Source organism: Hippoglossus stenolepis, chromosome 4, assembly GCF_022539355.2.
Source record: "Hippoglossus stenolepis isolate QCI-W04-F060 chromosome 4, HSTE1.2, whole genome shotgun sequence".
NCBI lineage: Eukaryota > Metazoa > Chordata > Actinopteri > Pleuronectiformes > Pleuronectidae > Hippoglossus > Hippoglossus stenolepis.
The window spans coordinates 766,582-783,677 of record NC_061486.1 but is presented as its reverse complement, the minus strand read 5'-3'; the positions used below and the strand labels follow the sequence as shown (position 1 = coordinate 783,677).

The following is a 17,096-nucleotide window of genomic DNA, read 5'->3' as shown; positions in this document are numbered from 1 at the left end:
GTGAACACAAAGCTAACACTTCCTGTCAGTTACAGTTCCACCTCGTCGTCCCTGCTCTTCACCATCACTGCTCCTCCTTCACAGAGTTTCTGTTACTAAGCAACCAGCTGCAGAGGAGACATCTACTTCCTGTTTACACCACGTGACCAGTGGACGTGGACGATCATGTGACGTGTGAGTGTGGATGAAGATTATTTTAGTTTTAAAACTAAATAGCCGAGGTCTCAGAAAACGACACAGTGACATGTTGTCCAGGTCCGAGAGGTGAAACTACACTGAGGTGCTTTGTTGTTCTTCTAAAAACTCCTGAGTGAATAAGTTACTGAGGCTGCAAACTGGGAGGAGCTGATCAAGCAGCAGCTGTAGAATGGTTCCTTCAAGAAGCTGTTTGTTGGGTTGCCAAGAAAAACATGAAGCTGTGGTCGCAGCAGCGGGATGTCGGCTTATGAGAGATGCACACTCATAAATGTGTAAATGTTGCAATTCGTCTGACGCGCTGTTAAACGCGTCCTCGGGAGGAAACGCCGCTCGAGTCCCGGTCGACTTTTATCTGGTTCTCGAATCTGTTTCTCTTAGTTGATGAAGTGAAAAGTCTCCAGAGGGAAAAGTCTGCTGACGGCGTCACTGCAGAAGCTGCATCCACACGATGGAGCCATAAATTATTTAAATCATTGATGGAAATTATGCAGCGTTTTGAACTACAGGCTGGATTCTGCAGGAGCTGATTTCCTGACTAATCTAATACCATTTCCTGACGTGTTCCTGACGTGTTCCTGACGTGTTCCTGATGTGTTACTGACGTGTTCCTGATGTGTTCGTGGCGGTTCCTGACATGTTCCTGATGTGTTCGTGACGTGTTCCTGACGTGTTCGTGACGTGTTCCGGCGTGTTCCTGACGTGTTACTGACGTGTTCCTGATGTGTTACTGACGGTTCCTGACGTGTTCCTGACGTGTTCCTGACGTGTTCGTGACGTGTTCCTGACGTGTTCCTGACGTGTTCCTGAAATGTTCCTGACGTGTTCTTGACTTGTTCTTCAAATGTTCCTGAAATGTTTCTGACGTGTTCTTGACGTGTTCCTGACATGTTCCTGACGTGTTCCTCACTTGTTCTGCAGGTTCTGTATGTGAGAACTAATGTCTGAGTCAGTGTCTCTGGACGTTTTCTGGATCTTCTCCTGCAGCCTCCTGGTAAAATGTCTGTAACATGTCAGAGTGAGTCCATGTGAGGAGACAGCAGGACAATGTGTGGAAGCTTCCCAGTGAGCGAGTGGACGTGTTGATGAGGTTTCTAACACGTGACGGACGTGAAACTGGAAGAACACAAACATCTCAGGATGAAGAAGAGGAGCCGTACACGTAGAAGACGAAGACGTCAACTTGGAAACACGAGGAGGTTCCAGATCTTTTGGTGATGAGGGCCGACGCCGGTGTGGATGAGCTGTAAACAACAACATCTTTCCACAGCAGAGTTTATACGTCATGTCCGGCCTCCTGCTGCTCTACAGGCTCCGCCCCTGCTGCTCTACAGCCCGGCCTGATGTTCCATGTCTGTTGCGAGGACCAACCTGCTGCTCTACAGGCTCCGCCCCTCGCCTGGATGTTCCCACATGTTCCTGTTTGAACGAGTCGGACCCAACAACCTGCTGCTGCTGCTTCACAGGACAAAGTCTGCACATACGCAGAAAGTCTGGACACAATTTTTGGGACAAATTGTGGAGTTCATGTGTGAAAAACAGCTCAACAGAAACAAATTCAACAAGTGCAACAAATCTTCTACAAAGACAAACTCAGTGTCAACACAACTACACAACATCTCAAAGTGGTCAGACTTTTCTTCTGTGTCGGACTTGAACCATCTGAACCCACCTGGTTTTCGGCGAACAGGTCTTTTCTTTCCACTGCAGAAGCGAACTTTGCTGAAGACGCTGAAGATGTGTCTCTCGCACACAGACCTCGGGTCTTTACTGGGACTCGAGCGTCTCTTGTTGGTGGTGACCTTCTCACTGTTTGACTCGCGGGCCTGACGCCTCTGTCGGATCAGGGAGCTGGCGATGGCCGCGGCCATCTCCCCGAGAGGTGGACGAAGCCACCGAGGACAAAATATCTGAGGATGTTCACGTTTTAGTTCAGATCAGAAGACATGTCCGTCAGGCTGGTGGAATCCAGCGAGAGTCAGAGGAGACGTTTTTTCTGGTTTAAATGACTTCATGATGAGAAACGGCTCCAGAACAAGAAGCAGCTGAGTGATGTTCATGTGTCCGTGCTTCCAAAACTTTCACTTACGCAAACGCAATAAACTAAAATCCCTTTGTTTTATTTACTTTTGTCTCATCACACACACAAAATCTTGAAAGTTATAAAAAGTGTTGTCTTCAGACGAATCAGGACACGAGGATCAAGTTGGACGTGTTTGATCGTTCACATCCTGTAGCTTCAGTTTCCACCGGAGGAAGCAACAAAGCTTCAGTCACTACAAACCTTGGAACTTCACAATCATCAAAGAAGACGTGGAGAAGTCTGTGACGTTTTCAGTTCCATGACGACCATGTGATCCAGTTAAAAAAGGACCTTGAGAAGAGGTAGGAGTTCTATTTATTCAGGAGCGAAGATGAAACAATGAATCACTCATCATTTCATTGTCAATGTTCTGATAGTTGATCGATGGATAAGTTTGAAGTTTGAGGATGATTCCTGGTTTGAAAGAAAAAGACATGTATCATGTTAGAGTCTCTGATGGAAGCACGTGGCTGCAGAAGCTGCCGTCCATGTCTTCATGATGCGTCTTCATGTCTCCGTGTGGAAAACGACAGGACAGCGTCGCCCTCTCGCTCGTCCGTCCAACTTTCAGAGACGACAAGAGTGACAACGTTCAGCAAAGTTCAAAATAATCCCAGAGCGGCACAAGAATCCTTCAGAGAGGAGAAGAGAAAACCGAGTCGATGTGTTCTCCCGTCTGAGCCTCTTCATCCTACTCGTCTTCCTCACAGCCTGAGAGCTGCTGCATGTGGCGAGAGGCTGAGAGACGAGAAGAGGAGAGAGAAAAGAGAGCAGCCGCGAGAGAGGGGCAGTCAAAGAGAGGAGAGAGAGGAGAGAGAGACACGAGGTGGAGGTGGAGAAGAAGCTCCTAAAAATATTCTGCTCCATGTTTGATGTTGCTCCCACATCACTTTGCTCCTGAAACACGCTCACACGCCACAGCTGCTCTCACATGTGGTTCACTTCTCTCCACACGTCAAGAGTCCGATTCAGATCCAGACAAAACCCAGAGGCTCCGCCCCTGATGCCCTGATACCCCTGATGCCCCTGATGCTCCTGATGCCCCTGATACCCTGATGCCCCTGATGCCCTGATGCCCTGATGTCCCTGATACTCCTGATGCCCTGATGCCCCTGATACTCCTGATACCCTGATGCCCTGATAATCCTGATACTCCTGATGCCCTGATACCCCTGATGCTCCTGATGCCCTGATACCCTGATGCCCCTGATACCCCTGATGCCCTGATGCCCTGATACCCTGATACTCCTGATGCCCTGATGCCCTGATGCTCCTGATGCCCTGATACCCTGATGCCCCTGATGCTCCTGATGCCCTGATACTCCTGATGCCCCTGATACTCCTGATGCCCCTGATACTCCTGATACTCCTGATGCCCCTGATACCCCTGATACTCCTGATACCCTGATGCCCTGATACTCTGATACTCCTGATACCCCTGATACTCCTGATGCTCCTGATACTCCTGATACTCCTGATGCCCCTGATACCCCTGATACTCCTGATGCTCCTGATACTCTGATACTCCTGATACCCTGATACCCCTGATACTCCTGATACTCCTGATGCTCCTGATGCTCCTGATACTCCTGATACTCCTGATACCCCTGATGCTCCTGATGCTCCTGATACCCCTGATACTCCTGATACCCCTGACGGCCCCTTACTGTGTAATGTCTCCACTCTTAAAATAATTATGTTCACAGTCTTGTACTTTTACTTTTTTTGAATCACGTGTTTTGGTCTCGATTCATCTCGAGCTCGTCGACCTGGTTCCAGGATTAAGAATCTTTTCAAAAGGGTTTTTCTGAAACGTCGATGGAGAAAGAGAATGAGAAACTTACTTCCTTGACCAGAGACGTTCTAAAAGTGGACGCTCACTGTTTTGCTTTAAAGAAACAACTGACGCCCCCTGCTGGCGCCCCCTCACCACTTCGGGAGATTGTTGCTTACACCATCATTTTAAAAATTACAATAAAAACCATCATATTTACAAATGTCTTTCTTTTTGCAGAAAGTCCAGGCTTCTGTCGTCTACCTCATCAAGATGTGTGCTCGTGATGAGGTCATCAGGTTCTGCGTCCGATCTGATGAACGGTGTCACAAACTTTGATGCTGTTAAGAAATAATCCTCCACTTCTAACCCGTCTGTTTCTGGGCCCGAGGCCGGCGAGTCGGCAGGTTTCAGGGATCCTGAACCAGACTGAACAGGATTAACATCTTCGCCTTCACTAACTGGGCCCGTGTCTGTGCACCATCACGCTGGATGTAGGCCTCCACACCCGCAGAAACAAACCAGGTCAGTTTCTTTAATTACCGTCGTGTATTTGCGTCCTCGTATCTGCTCTGTGGGACCGAGAGCAGAGATGGCGACGAAGAACAGAAACATCTTCATCAGCTGTGCATGATGTCACTTCCTCAGAGGATCACCCAACATTATGTTAGAAGAAGTACAGCAAAGTTTCAGGCTGAAGGTTTGAAATCTGACCGCATCTGTATAATCACACCTGTCTGACCTGGTGTCACAGACTCTAGAAAACTAAACTGTCAGTCTGATAACTTCATAATATCACACACACACACACACACACACACACACACACACACACACACACACACACACACACACACACACACACACACACACACACACACACACACACACACACACACACACACACTGCTGGGTGTTAATGAGATGTGGGATCGATTGTGATGCCACCACGGTGGATTTCCTGCCCTTCAGTCCTTGACTCGTAACTCCAGTGTGTGTGGTTGTGTGTGTGTGTGTGTGTGTGTGGTGTGTGTGTGTATACAGTTCAGGTGTGTTTCTAATCAATAGACAAACTGTCTCATCAGAGGGCAGAAGAATGTCAGCGAGACGACCATGAAAAAATGTACAGACAGACAGACAGACAGACAGACAGACAGACAGACACACACACACAACCAATAGTGGTGTTTGGTATAAACATAAGCTGATGAACAAAACATTTTCGAAAAGTAAAAGATGTTTTTTCATTTAAATAAAAAGTTTTTTACGTAAATAAATGCTGGTTAACGTTCATGAGTTTTTTAAATTTATGACATTAAACTGTTGTGATTTATCCGACACATTAATTAGAACATCGTCTTAAAACATCAGTCAAACACAAGATCAATGTTACAGGTAAAACACCCTTTTTATAGATTTCAACACCAATGGGAGGCAACAGTGCACTGTATCACAGAGAAGAAGAAGAAGAAGAAGAAGAAGTCTTTATTTGCTGTATCATTTTCCATATGATCCAATTTTACTTCCTGTCGTCATCTTTATTCACGTTGTTTGAGTTTGTCGCTGCTCAGACTACTCTGTATTTTCGATAACTTTATGTGATGAGACATAACAAATATTGTAATCTCGCAGCATCTTCTCGTGTCGTCCTGATTCCACTGTACTGGATTCTGCTGCTGCAGAAAATAGTCCCTAAATTTACTGACGCTTTACATATTTACATGTTCAGTGTCGCCATCATTGTTCTTCATCTATTCATTCAGATTATAAACCCACACACACACACACACACACACACACACACACACACACACACACACACACACACACACACACACACACACACACACACACACACACACACACACACACACACACACACACAGAATATGACGCATTGACACGCTGCAGAAAAACCCAAATAGAAGAAGAAACACAGCAGCGTGTGGGCGGCAGAGAGAACGACAACTGGATGTTCAAACCTAACAAAGAGACTCACTGCATCACAACCACACAAACAACACAACAAACAGACACACAACAACAAACACATAAACTAACACACAGCACACTGACACAAAATAACAAACACATAAACAAACATACAAAACACACAATAAATAACATTGTGTGGCTGTATGATGAAGTTTAAACCAATCAGATGCAGCCACTTTAAAACTGGAGACACAGCGCCATCTGCTGGATACCAGAAACACTGCAGTTCACACTGCTGTTCACAATGGTTCACATGTTACTACAAACTATTCATACTGCAAATAATACTTATACCAATACAACTAAAAATAGTGATACAACTGCAAATACTACCACTGACCAATACTACAAATTCTCGTATAACTGCTACTTCTACTAATACTACTACTAATTACTACAATAACTGCAGTTGTGATGTGATTTCTGCTTCTTTAGTTTGTAATCTTCTTATCACACACACACACACACACACACACACACACACACACACACACACACACACACACACACACACACACACACACACACACACACACACACACACACACACACACAGGTTTATGAAGGCTGTGTGTGTGTGTGTGTGTGTGTGTGTGTGTGTGTGTGTGTGTGTGTTTTAAATGTTTGATGTTGAATCACTAAATTAGCTTCAGCTTCTGAATAATTCATCATTCTGAAAAACAACAAGCAGCATTTAAAAATACACACGCACACAAAGACACAGAGGCACACAAACACACACACACACACACACACAGTCATTAAAGGTTAATGTTGAAACAGTGTTTTGAATCTTTAATGACACACTGATATTTCAGTCATGTGGTCATTCATACCTTTGTACTTAGTTTTTCTCTCTGAAGTCGTAACAATTCTTTTTGTCTTTGTGGTAGATCTGTGACGTTTTGTGTCTCTATGGGACGTTTACAGGTGAGGACCTCTCGGACTTTATTCACCATGACTGTATTTATCATATCTCCTGTCAGTGAGTGGAGATGATCAGCAGAGGGCGACAGAGACGGGACTAACTGTCACTCACATTCTGTTTCTATGGAGACTCCGAACTAAAGGAACATAGGACGAGCTGAGAGACTGAGGAGGCTCACAGCTGCTCAGACAGAAATACACTGTAAATAAACCTGAGACATCACTGTCAAGGACACACACACACACACAGGGTGTTGTGTCTTGTGTTTCTGTCACGTCGCGGAGAGCTAAAAGTGTTGGTGAAACTATAAATGGCAACACTCGACCGTGACAACAAAACTTACTCAGGTTTTCTTGTTTGCAGACTTCATGTTAATTTAGTTTCTTGTATTGTTAAATTGTTTGTGAATCACTTCTTGAATGTACAGTATGTCTTTTTCTGCCAATAGGGGTCTCTTCATCATTTCCATTTTACTGCTGCGTTTCCCTTTTGCTGTCAGCTGCATTTAGCTTCTTCTTTATTAGCCTCTAGGCTTAGCTTCTCATGTTAGCTTCTTTATTAGCCTCTAGGCTTAGCTTATCCTGTTATTAACCTTGTCCTGTTAACAGTAGATGTTAGCTTTTACCGTTAGCCTCTAATGTTAGCCTCCACTGTAAGCTTCTGTTAGGATTTCCTGTTAGCTCTCCTGCTAACATCTGCTAATAGCCCGTCCTGTTTGCTAATAATAGAGGCTAGCAAGAGTTGACCTGTCCTGTCAGTCTCTCTGTTAGCCTCCACACTTAGCCTCTCCTCTAGCCTCTGTTTCCATGACACTTTTACAGCTCGTTAAAAAATCCAACAATAAATTGGTTTGTGATCGAGTTTATTTTTAGATTCACATATTAATTTGCAAACACAATTATTAATAACTATTTTGATTTTACAAATTAATCAAATGCTTTGTAATCGTTTCTTAGACCCTTGTTGTCCATCACCACCATCTCAGTTGATTTGTTGCTGTGTGTGTTTTATGTTCCGTGTGAACATGACGTTCACACCTCACAGTTTTATTAATAGATCCGACAATGAGACAAAGTCTGAAGTTAAATCAGTAAAAACACACCTGAGTTAAACACTATGGAGAACGCCAGGTGGTGGGTCGGACTCACCCTGTTTACCGCTCTCTCTCTGAGCGCCGCCCTCCTCCTCGCCCACCTCCTTTCCTTTTCTGTCTCCGGACAGGAGGCGACGGAGCAGGCTGCAGTACCGGGTCATCGTCCAGAGATCAGAGTCCGTCAATCAGTGGATGAGGAAGCTCATCAATGTGAGGGCTCCAGTCCCATGTGACCACACATGAGAACTGTGACATCACAGCGCCACCAGAGCGTGGACAGAAGACAGAGAGGACTCCTGTCCTCAGAGTGTCTCCGTCCTGTCTCACACAGCCTGACCTCTGCTGGTGTGACAGTTTACTTCTGTCACTGGATTCGTCAGTGGGAGTCACAAGCGAACAGTGTTTCGCCCACAGAGGAACAGGAGAACCCGTCAATGGGAACCGTGACGAGAACCACAGCAATAACCACAACGAGGACCCCCAGGGGCCAACATGAGGAATGCAGAAAGTAACAAATATCATTCATTCAGTAATCAATAATCACAGGAGGTTCTGATCGTCTGTGAAAAGTCTTGAAGAGTCGAATGATTTCAGACTGAGAGGAACGTCAATGTGTTTCTATGAAGACTGAGTCTCTGAGTCTCTGAGTCTCTGAGTCAGAATCAGAAGTATTTATTGCCAAGTAGGTTTACACCTACCTGGAATTTGCCTTGGTATAGGTGCATACAAGGAACATAAAACATAAAAACACAATAAGTACTACAGGTCCAGGTCTGGATTCAGGTCTGTGTGTGAATGTGATCCTGCAGTAAGCGGAGACAAGTTATTCTGAGAGTGGAACCTGAACACTATTTATATCAGAGAGTGAGAGAGGCAGAGAGAGTTTGTGTGTGTGTGTGTGTGTGTGTGTGTGTGGGGGCAAACAGACTCACAACTAAAATCTGTTTAAAAAAAAAGACTGTCCAGAAAGTGAAGCCAATGCTCAAGTGTCTGAAACCTGTATTATCCCTAATAACCAGCAGGGGGCGACTCCTCTGGTGGTTTCTATAGAAGTCTATAGAAAGTGACTTCTCACTTTATAACGTCAGGAAACATTCAGGAGTTTCTGTCTCAGTCTCTAGTTTCAAGTCTTCTTCAAACAGCTGATGTTCATTTAGTGAATTATGATCATTTAGAGTCAAACAGACCATAAAGCACCGGGGTACCACACAGTGACTGACAGCTAGTACCATCCAATGGGGGCAGGGTGCAGGTGTCGTAGGGCTGAGGTGTCCTCGAGCTCTCAGTCAGGCTCCACCCACTGCTGCTCCAGACATGGTTACTTCTGGTTTCAAACCCCAAGATGGCGCTGACACTGATGGTCTTTGTAGACAGTCTCTGTGTCAGGCCTGTGACGTGCTGAACTGGGATTGGCAATAGATAAAAAGATGTATATAAATAAATGTATTGATAAATATAATGATAATGTATTGATAAAAGGTCATAGATAAATGGTTATTGATAATGTATAGATACATGTATAAGGTCAGTTTGCAGCTCCATCACAGAGCTTTTAAACTCTGGTGACGGTGATGATGAATATTTCAAAGAGCTGAGCTGCAGTAATGTTCATTCAGCTCCACGTGTTTCTGTCTTCACCTCAGTGCTCCTCTTTACATTGTTCTACTTCAGATTGAAGTTATTCTCAACATCATTTAATCTGATCTTCGTTTCAATCTGGGAGAATTCAGGAGCTTCACTGTCACTGCAGTGTCTGTCCTGAGTCTGACCAGCAGGGGGCAGCAGGACACCAAGACACCAGGAGGCTTCAGGGTGTGACAGAGAGGAAGAGGAAAAACAACCAGAGTACCAGACCACTACGACCCTGTTCTACTACGATCCTGATCCACACCATCCACACAACACACACACACACTTCTATTTGTGATGCCAGTTTGTCTCATGGTCTTTAACAAGGTGAGACCTCCTCTGTTCTGAACCCTCAACAAGAGTCAAACTACTAAGAAGCTCTTAACAGGTAAAGAAGGTAGAAAACTCAGAGACACGTGAGGATCCGTCTCCCTAAAAGGAAAGGGCCCAGCACTTCCTGCTTCGCAGCTCGTTCCCTCATGTGTCTCCTTGTTCCCTCTGCTGCTGCCTCTTGAATCCAGGCACCGTTAATTGACCAACTACTGTCAGCTGGGCCAATCCCCCCCCACCACCACCACCACTCCACAGAGGTTGCATCACAGGAGTTCAGATGACATCATCATCCATAACTGTGTCCATTAGCCGCATGCTAAGGAATTAGCATCGATTATCCTGAGTGGTGCGAGGCGCCATGCTAACGCTGCAGCACTGGAAACACTTTCAGCATGACGCTGAATCAGCAAACTGCCACGTGACGTGGAGTCTCTGGAAACTTGGTGAACATTAAGACTCTGTTGATCTTTCTAATTTGTGATTAAATATAAATACAATGACTGTTCAGTGTTCTGAATAATAATAATAGACTTTATGAGCCTCAGTGGTGCTGCTGATTCATTATTATGTAACTTGTGTAATTCATTGGTTCCATTAATGAGGTTTCACTTCTGTTTTGTATCTGTTAGTTTGTAAACCTGGTTGGAGGATGAGAAGAAAGAAGTCATCACAGATCTAGATGAATAGAAAAACACATTTAGTGCTCCAGTCATTCTAGTTTGATTTGTACGCAGTGAATTCATGATTTCATGATGAAGATTTCACTGAAGAAATGTCTGATGACCAGTGCAGATGTGTAATTATGACCAATTGTTTTCACACTGATGGAAGACGAGAGACTTGATGTGGACGGTTATCAACAGCACTGTGAGAGATTATCACCTTGAATATTACAGATGAGGTAGAAACCCTGATGAGGAACCACCCCTGCCCGTGCAGCCTCAGTCTGTGATCATGGTTGAGTTCTACAAGCCACCTGGTCCTCCTGTGATCGTCCACGTGCTCCTGCACCTCCTGAGACTTTTAAAGACCAGCACCAGTTGTGTATGTGACTCTGAACCAGGCTCACCTGGCGGACACTGATCTGTCCTCAGCTGCTTCCTGAAGCCTGGTCCAGCAGAGTCACCTCGTCATCCACGTGCACGAAACACTGACATGAAATCACTAGAACCACATGACATCATATCTATAGTAACTTATTCTACCATTTACAACATTGAACTAAGAACGCGTAGCTTCCCGGGAGAATCCAGAGCAAAGAGGAAGTTCCACCGCGGAATCACGAGTAATAGCGCTTTCAGAATAAAACGCTCGCTCAACTAGAAGACACGCACACCCAACACAATACCCAACCTTGTTGTGTACACAATTATAAAAGAACAGAATGATGGAAACTCAACAAAAAGAAACAAACAAAAAACCCGTAACACCGGAAGTGGCGATCCGCCTCCTTCACAATAAATGTGTCAATATAGCGCAACAACAACATGCCCCTCCTACATCTGCACACCTTGTGAGCCTGGTGATAAGGTGTTCTACACCAATGGAACTAATGTGTGTATTGTACTACTACTACTGTTGGAAGTTAGGAATGAAGCTAAAATTGCACTGTAATTGTTTTTGTACCATAAACACATCATTATGAAATATACAGCAAAGTTATAAAGTTGATGCCTGGAACACCTGTGGCAGATTTATTTATTATTATCAAAGAGTGATTGGAATCAAGCAAACATTCTGCTAAACGTCCCAAACTCTTCATCACAACTTTGATTCACAAGTCATTTAACTGAGGCTCGACACATTGTGAGCAGAACTATCTGCACTACGTTCACTTCAGTGGTTGCTTTTTCAATTAGTGGAGAATTATGTGGAGAAAAGTATGTATTTCTCTTTTCTATGCTTTGTTACTATCAAAAGTCTAAATAAGAAATAATTGACTGCAGAACAACAATAATGTACTTGAAAACGAATTGGTGCAACTCAAGGGGTTTATCCAATTTTAATAAATACATTTCACTACCTGCCAAACACAATAGTCTCTAAGTGAAACTGACATAAGATAAGAAACAACTTTATTCATCCAAACAACGGGACATTTACACTAAAGCTTCACATTCAAACACAAAGAAACTGCAAATGCATCAACTTCAAAAATGCGTATTTACAAATATAAAATCATTTGTAGGAATGAGATGTTGATGTAAAATATGTAAAAAGAAAAACTAAGGAGGAAGTGAAAACTGCAGCAGGGGAGTGTGTGACTCCACCTGCTGGTCGTCTCAGGACATGACTGAGTCTTTATATACAGTCACTGATGGTCTTTATATACAGTCACTGATCCTCTTTATATACAGTCACTGATGGTCTTTATATACAGTCACTGATCCTCTTTATATACAGTCACTGATGGTCTTTATATACAGTCACTGATGGTCTTTATATACAGTCACTGATCATCTTTATATACAGTCACTGATCATCTTTATATACAGTCACTGATGGTCTTTATATACAGTCACTGATCATCTTTATATACAGTCACTGATGGTCTTTATATACAGTCACTGATGGTCTTTATATACAGTCACTGATGGTCTTTATATACAGTCACTGATCATCTTTATATACAGTCACTGATCATCTTTATATACAGTCACTGATCCTCTTTATATACAGTCACTGATCCTCTTTATATACAGTCACTGATCCTCTTTATATACAGTCACTGATGGTCTTTATATACAGTCACTGATCGTCTTTATATACAGTCACTGATGGTCTTTATATACAGTCACTGATGGTCTTTATATACAGTCACTGATCATCTTTATATACAGTCACTGATCATCTTTATATACAGTCACTGATCATCTTTATATACAGTCACTGATCCTTCTTTATATACAGTCACTGATGGTCTTTATATACAGTCACTGATCATCTTTATATACAGTCACTGATGGTCTTTATATACAGTCACTGATGGTCTTTATATACAGTCACTGATCATCTTTATATACAGTCACTGATCCTCTTTATATACAGTCACTGATGGTCTTTATATACAGTCACTGATCATCTTTATATACAGTCACTGATGATCTTTATATACAGTCACTGATCATCTTTATATACAGTCACTGATGGTCTTTATATACAGTCACTGATCATCTTTATATACAGTCACTGATGGTCTTTATATACAGTCACTGATCATCTTTATATACAGTCACTGATCATCTTTATATACAGTCACTGATCATCTTTATATACAGTCACTGATGGTCTTTATATACAGTCACTGATGGTCTTTATATACAGTCACTGATCCTCTTTATATACAGTCACTGATGGTCTTTATATACAGTCACTGATCATCTTTATATACAGTCACTGATCATCTTTATATACAGTCACTGATGGTCTTTATATACAGTCACTGATGGTCTTTATATACAGTCACTGATCCTCTTTATATACAGTCACTGATCATCTTTATATACAGTCACTGATGGTCTTTATATACAGTCACTGATCGTCTTTATATACAGTCACTGATGGTCTTTATATACAGTCACTGATCCTCTTTATATACAGTCACTGATGGTCTTTATATACAGTCACTGATCCTCTTTATATACAGTCACTGATCATCTTTATATACAGTCACTGATCCTCTTTATATACAGTCACTGATGGTCTTTATATACAGTCACTGATGGTCTTTATATACAGTCACTGATCGTCTTTATATACAGTCACTGATCATCTTTATATACAGTCACTGATCATCTTTATATACAGTCACTGATCCTCTTTATATACAGTTACTGATGGTCTTTATATACAGATTGATCCACACAGTCAGACAGTGTTTGGATGTTTCTCAGCTGATAAGTAGAAACAAACTGAAATCTTAACAAACCTCCACTAGGATGCTGTGTTTGTGAGTGTGTGTGTGTGTGTGTGTGTGTGTGTGTGTGTGTGTGTGTGTGTGTGTGTGTGTGTGTGTGTGTGTGTGTGTGTGTGTCTCAGGTTTCTGGCAGCAGGTCACTTCAGTCCTGAATCGTGTGGATTTGATCCGAGAATCAATAAAACACAACTAACTGTCTGCTGTAGACAAAACATATGAAAACTGAGCCCACACACACACACACACACACACACACACACACACACACACACACACACACACACACACACACACACACACAGTCAGTCTCAGCTGTCAGTCATCACGTCTCAGCCTGTTTTTATATCATCAAATAACTGATTCAAACCAAACTGATCAGAAACACTTGAACAAACATCAGAGAGATGAGAACGAGCTGAGATGATGCTTCAGGCTCTTTGGCTTCACTGTTGAGGAGCTGTCATGTCGTCCATGTTTATTTACAGTGATATAACGTTAGCTGAGTGACATCACAGCTCAGGTCATTATACAGGATTTATGTTCTGAGCTGACTCACTTCGCCTTTTAACACTCGTCTCTTCAGCTGAAACGTTTCACTGACATCAGCACAGTTTCACTCGGGATCCACTGAAGCTACAGAGATTCAGAGTCGACAGCACAACCTCCTTTACACCAAGATGACGATGTGACAATATGGTCGGATATGCACGCTTTGTATTCACCACTGGTAGTCGAGTCATGTGACTGATAAGAACCAGTCAGGAAGAGAACGTGGGCGTCTGCGTCACCGTTTACAAAAGTCTCAGTTTCTGTTCCAGAATAAAAGACTCTGATATAGAGGCTGTGTTACAGAGTTACAAGGAGTCTGTGGAAGAGAAGCTCCTGAAACACATGAAGCTAAATCCTCTTCTCCTCCTGAGTCACAAGAGAAGATTTTAAACTCAACACAACCACATCAACGCTGAGTCACTGTCTCACAGCTTTGTTCCAGTTTGATAGATTAAAGAAACGTCCACAGAAATCACTGTCCTATAAAAACATAACTACAGTTTGAATGTATATGAATACTTTATTAAATCATGTGTTACATAATCACAGATGAGACAACTTTGACTAAACAGCAGGAGGACGAACAAACGAGACGAGGACAGAACTCACATGTTCGTTTAGATTTGATCACTTTTCTAATCATCGTGACACATTTTCATCAGAAAACAAAGTTTGGATCTGCAAGTAAAAAATATCTCCTCATGTTTCACGTTATCTGGTGTCAGAAGGTTTGGTCTCTGCAGACATGTGCCTTCTCGTTTGTGTGTTTGTGTGTTTGTTTGTTTGTGTGTTTGTTAGCCACCAGAGTGCGGAAGCTAACGAGGGTCAATGCTTTGCTCAAGGACACAAGTCGACACCAGGATTCAAACCAGAGACTGTGTCAGTGTGATAAAAACAAACAGGCCCAGAGTCTCTACAGGGAAGAACTACACCTCCCATAACGCATCTCTTCTGCTCAGGACACACCCAGACACAAACAAACACACACACACCTGTCTGTCTGTCCCTGTCTCACTCTCAGAAAGAGAAGAGAGACAGACAGGGAGTCAATCAGACCTTATACCTGTCTGTCACCCTCCATGTCCAGGTGTTTTGTCTGTCTCTCACCTGTCTGTCTCTCACCTGTCTGTCTTCAACATCCTGTCTGTCTCTCAAACAGCCTGTCTGTCTCTCACCTGTCTGTCTCTCACCTGTCTGTCTTCAACATCCTGTCTGTCTTTAGCAGCCTGTCTGTCTCTCACCTGTCTGTCTTCAACATCCTGTCTGTCTTTAGCAGCCTGTCTGTCTCTCACCTGTCTGTCTTTAGCAGCCTGTCTGTCTCTCCCCTGTCTGTCTCTCCCTCAGCCACCTGTCTGTCTCTCTGTGTTTTGCTGCATCAGGCTGCTCTCAGCATTTCAGCCTCATGGTGAAACACACACACGCACGCACACTGTGCCCATCCCATAATAACCACACCTCAGAGCTCCAGTGCAGCTGCATTCAGGATGTGAGCAGGATACCGCAGTACCCTTCTACCCAGCATGCATCACTCCCTCCATCCCTCCGTCCCAGCAGCCACTCTCCACCCACCTCCCTCAGCCGGGAGACAACCACAACTTTCTGCATACATCCTCCATCAGTGGCACACTCTTCCTCCATCATCATCCCTCCATCATCATCCCTCCATCATCCATCCCTCCATCATCCATCCCTCCATCATCCATCCCTCCATCATCCATCCCTCCATCATCATCCCTCCATCACCCCCCCTCTCCTACCTAGCGTTGCCTTCTCCTTGCCCTCCATGTCCCGGTGTTCGGTGAGGTGGTCTTCGTCCCTCCTCCCGATCACAAATCCACTTGCGTGCTTCCCTTCCTTCTCTCCTTCCTTCCTCTCCTCCTTTCCTTCCTGAATCAGCGGTAGTGAGGAAGCGTCGAGTCGGAGGATCAGTGATCAGCCGATAGATCGATACCGGCGGAAGAGAGGAGGATGAGGGAGGGATGAAGGAGGGAGGCAGCGGGACAGAAGCAAGCTGCGATGCTTCCTCTGAGATCTTCCTCTTCTTCCTCACTTTCCTTCTTCTTCTTCTTCTTCTTCTTCCTCTTCTTCTTATTATTAGCTGTGTTTTTCTCCTGCGGACGTTGAGGCTCGTGCGTTCACCTGTGCTGTGTCCGCGCGCTGCTCTCTCTCTCTCTCTCTCTCTCTCTCTCTCTCTCTCTCTCTCTCTCTCTCTCTCTCTCTCTCTCTCTCTCTCTCTCTCTCTCTCTCCTCTCTCTCTCTCTCTCTCCCCTCTCTCTCTCTCTTCTCTCTCTCTCTCTCTCTCTCTCTCTCTCTCTTCTCTCTCTCTGTCTCTTCTCTCTCTCTGCTCTCTCTCTGTTCTTCTCTCTCTCTTCTCTCTCTTCTCTCTCTCTCTCTGCTCTCTCTCTCTCTCTCTCTCTCTCTCTCTCTCTCTCTCTCTGTCTCTCTCTCTCTCTGTCTCTCTCTCTCTGTCTCTCTCTCTCTCTCTCTCTCTCTCTCTCTCTCTCTCTCTCTCTCTCTCTCTCTCTCTCTCTCTCGACTCGTGCCTTGTCGATGCAGCCAGGACAGCACAGTGACGTCACAGTATTTAAGGCTACATGATGA

General features: G+C 43.9%; 1 protein-coding gene across 4 annotated transcripts in view; it reads right to left on the bottom strand.

Annotated features, from left to right (window-relative positions):
- Positions 1-16,666, bottom strand: part of LOC118105766 (fibroblast growth factor 12) — a 26,157-nt gene extending 9,491 nt beyond the window's left edge. The window contains exon 1 of one of the 4 annotated variants that reach the window (XM_047339518.1): positions 16,253-16,666. In XM_047339518.1, coding sequence (XP_047195474.1) covers positions 16,253-16,280 — 28 coding nt within the window. In that variant the 5' untranslated portion in view covers positions 16,281-16,666. Of the gene's footprint in view, positions 1-1,867; positions 3,275-8,077; positions 8,103-8,123; positions 8,705-16,252 lie in introns of those variants that run through there. The other 3 variants (XM_047339517.1, XM_047339519.1, XM_047339516.1) reach the window with 3 other exon arrangements.
- Between the last annotated feature and the right edge of the window lie 430 nt (positions 16,667-17,096).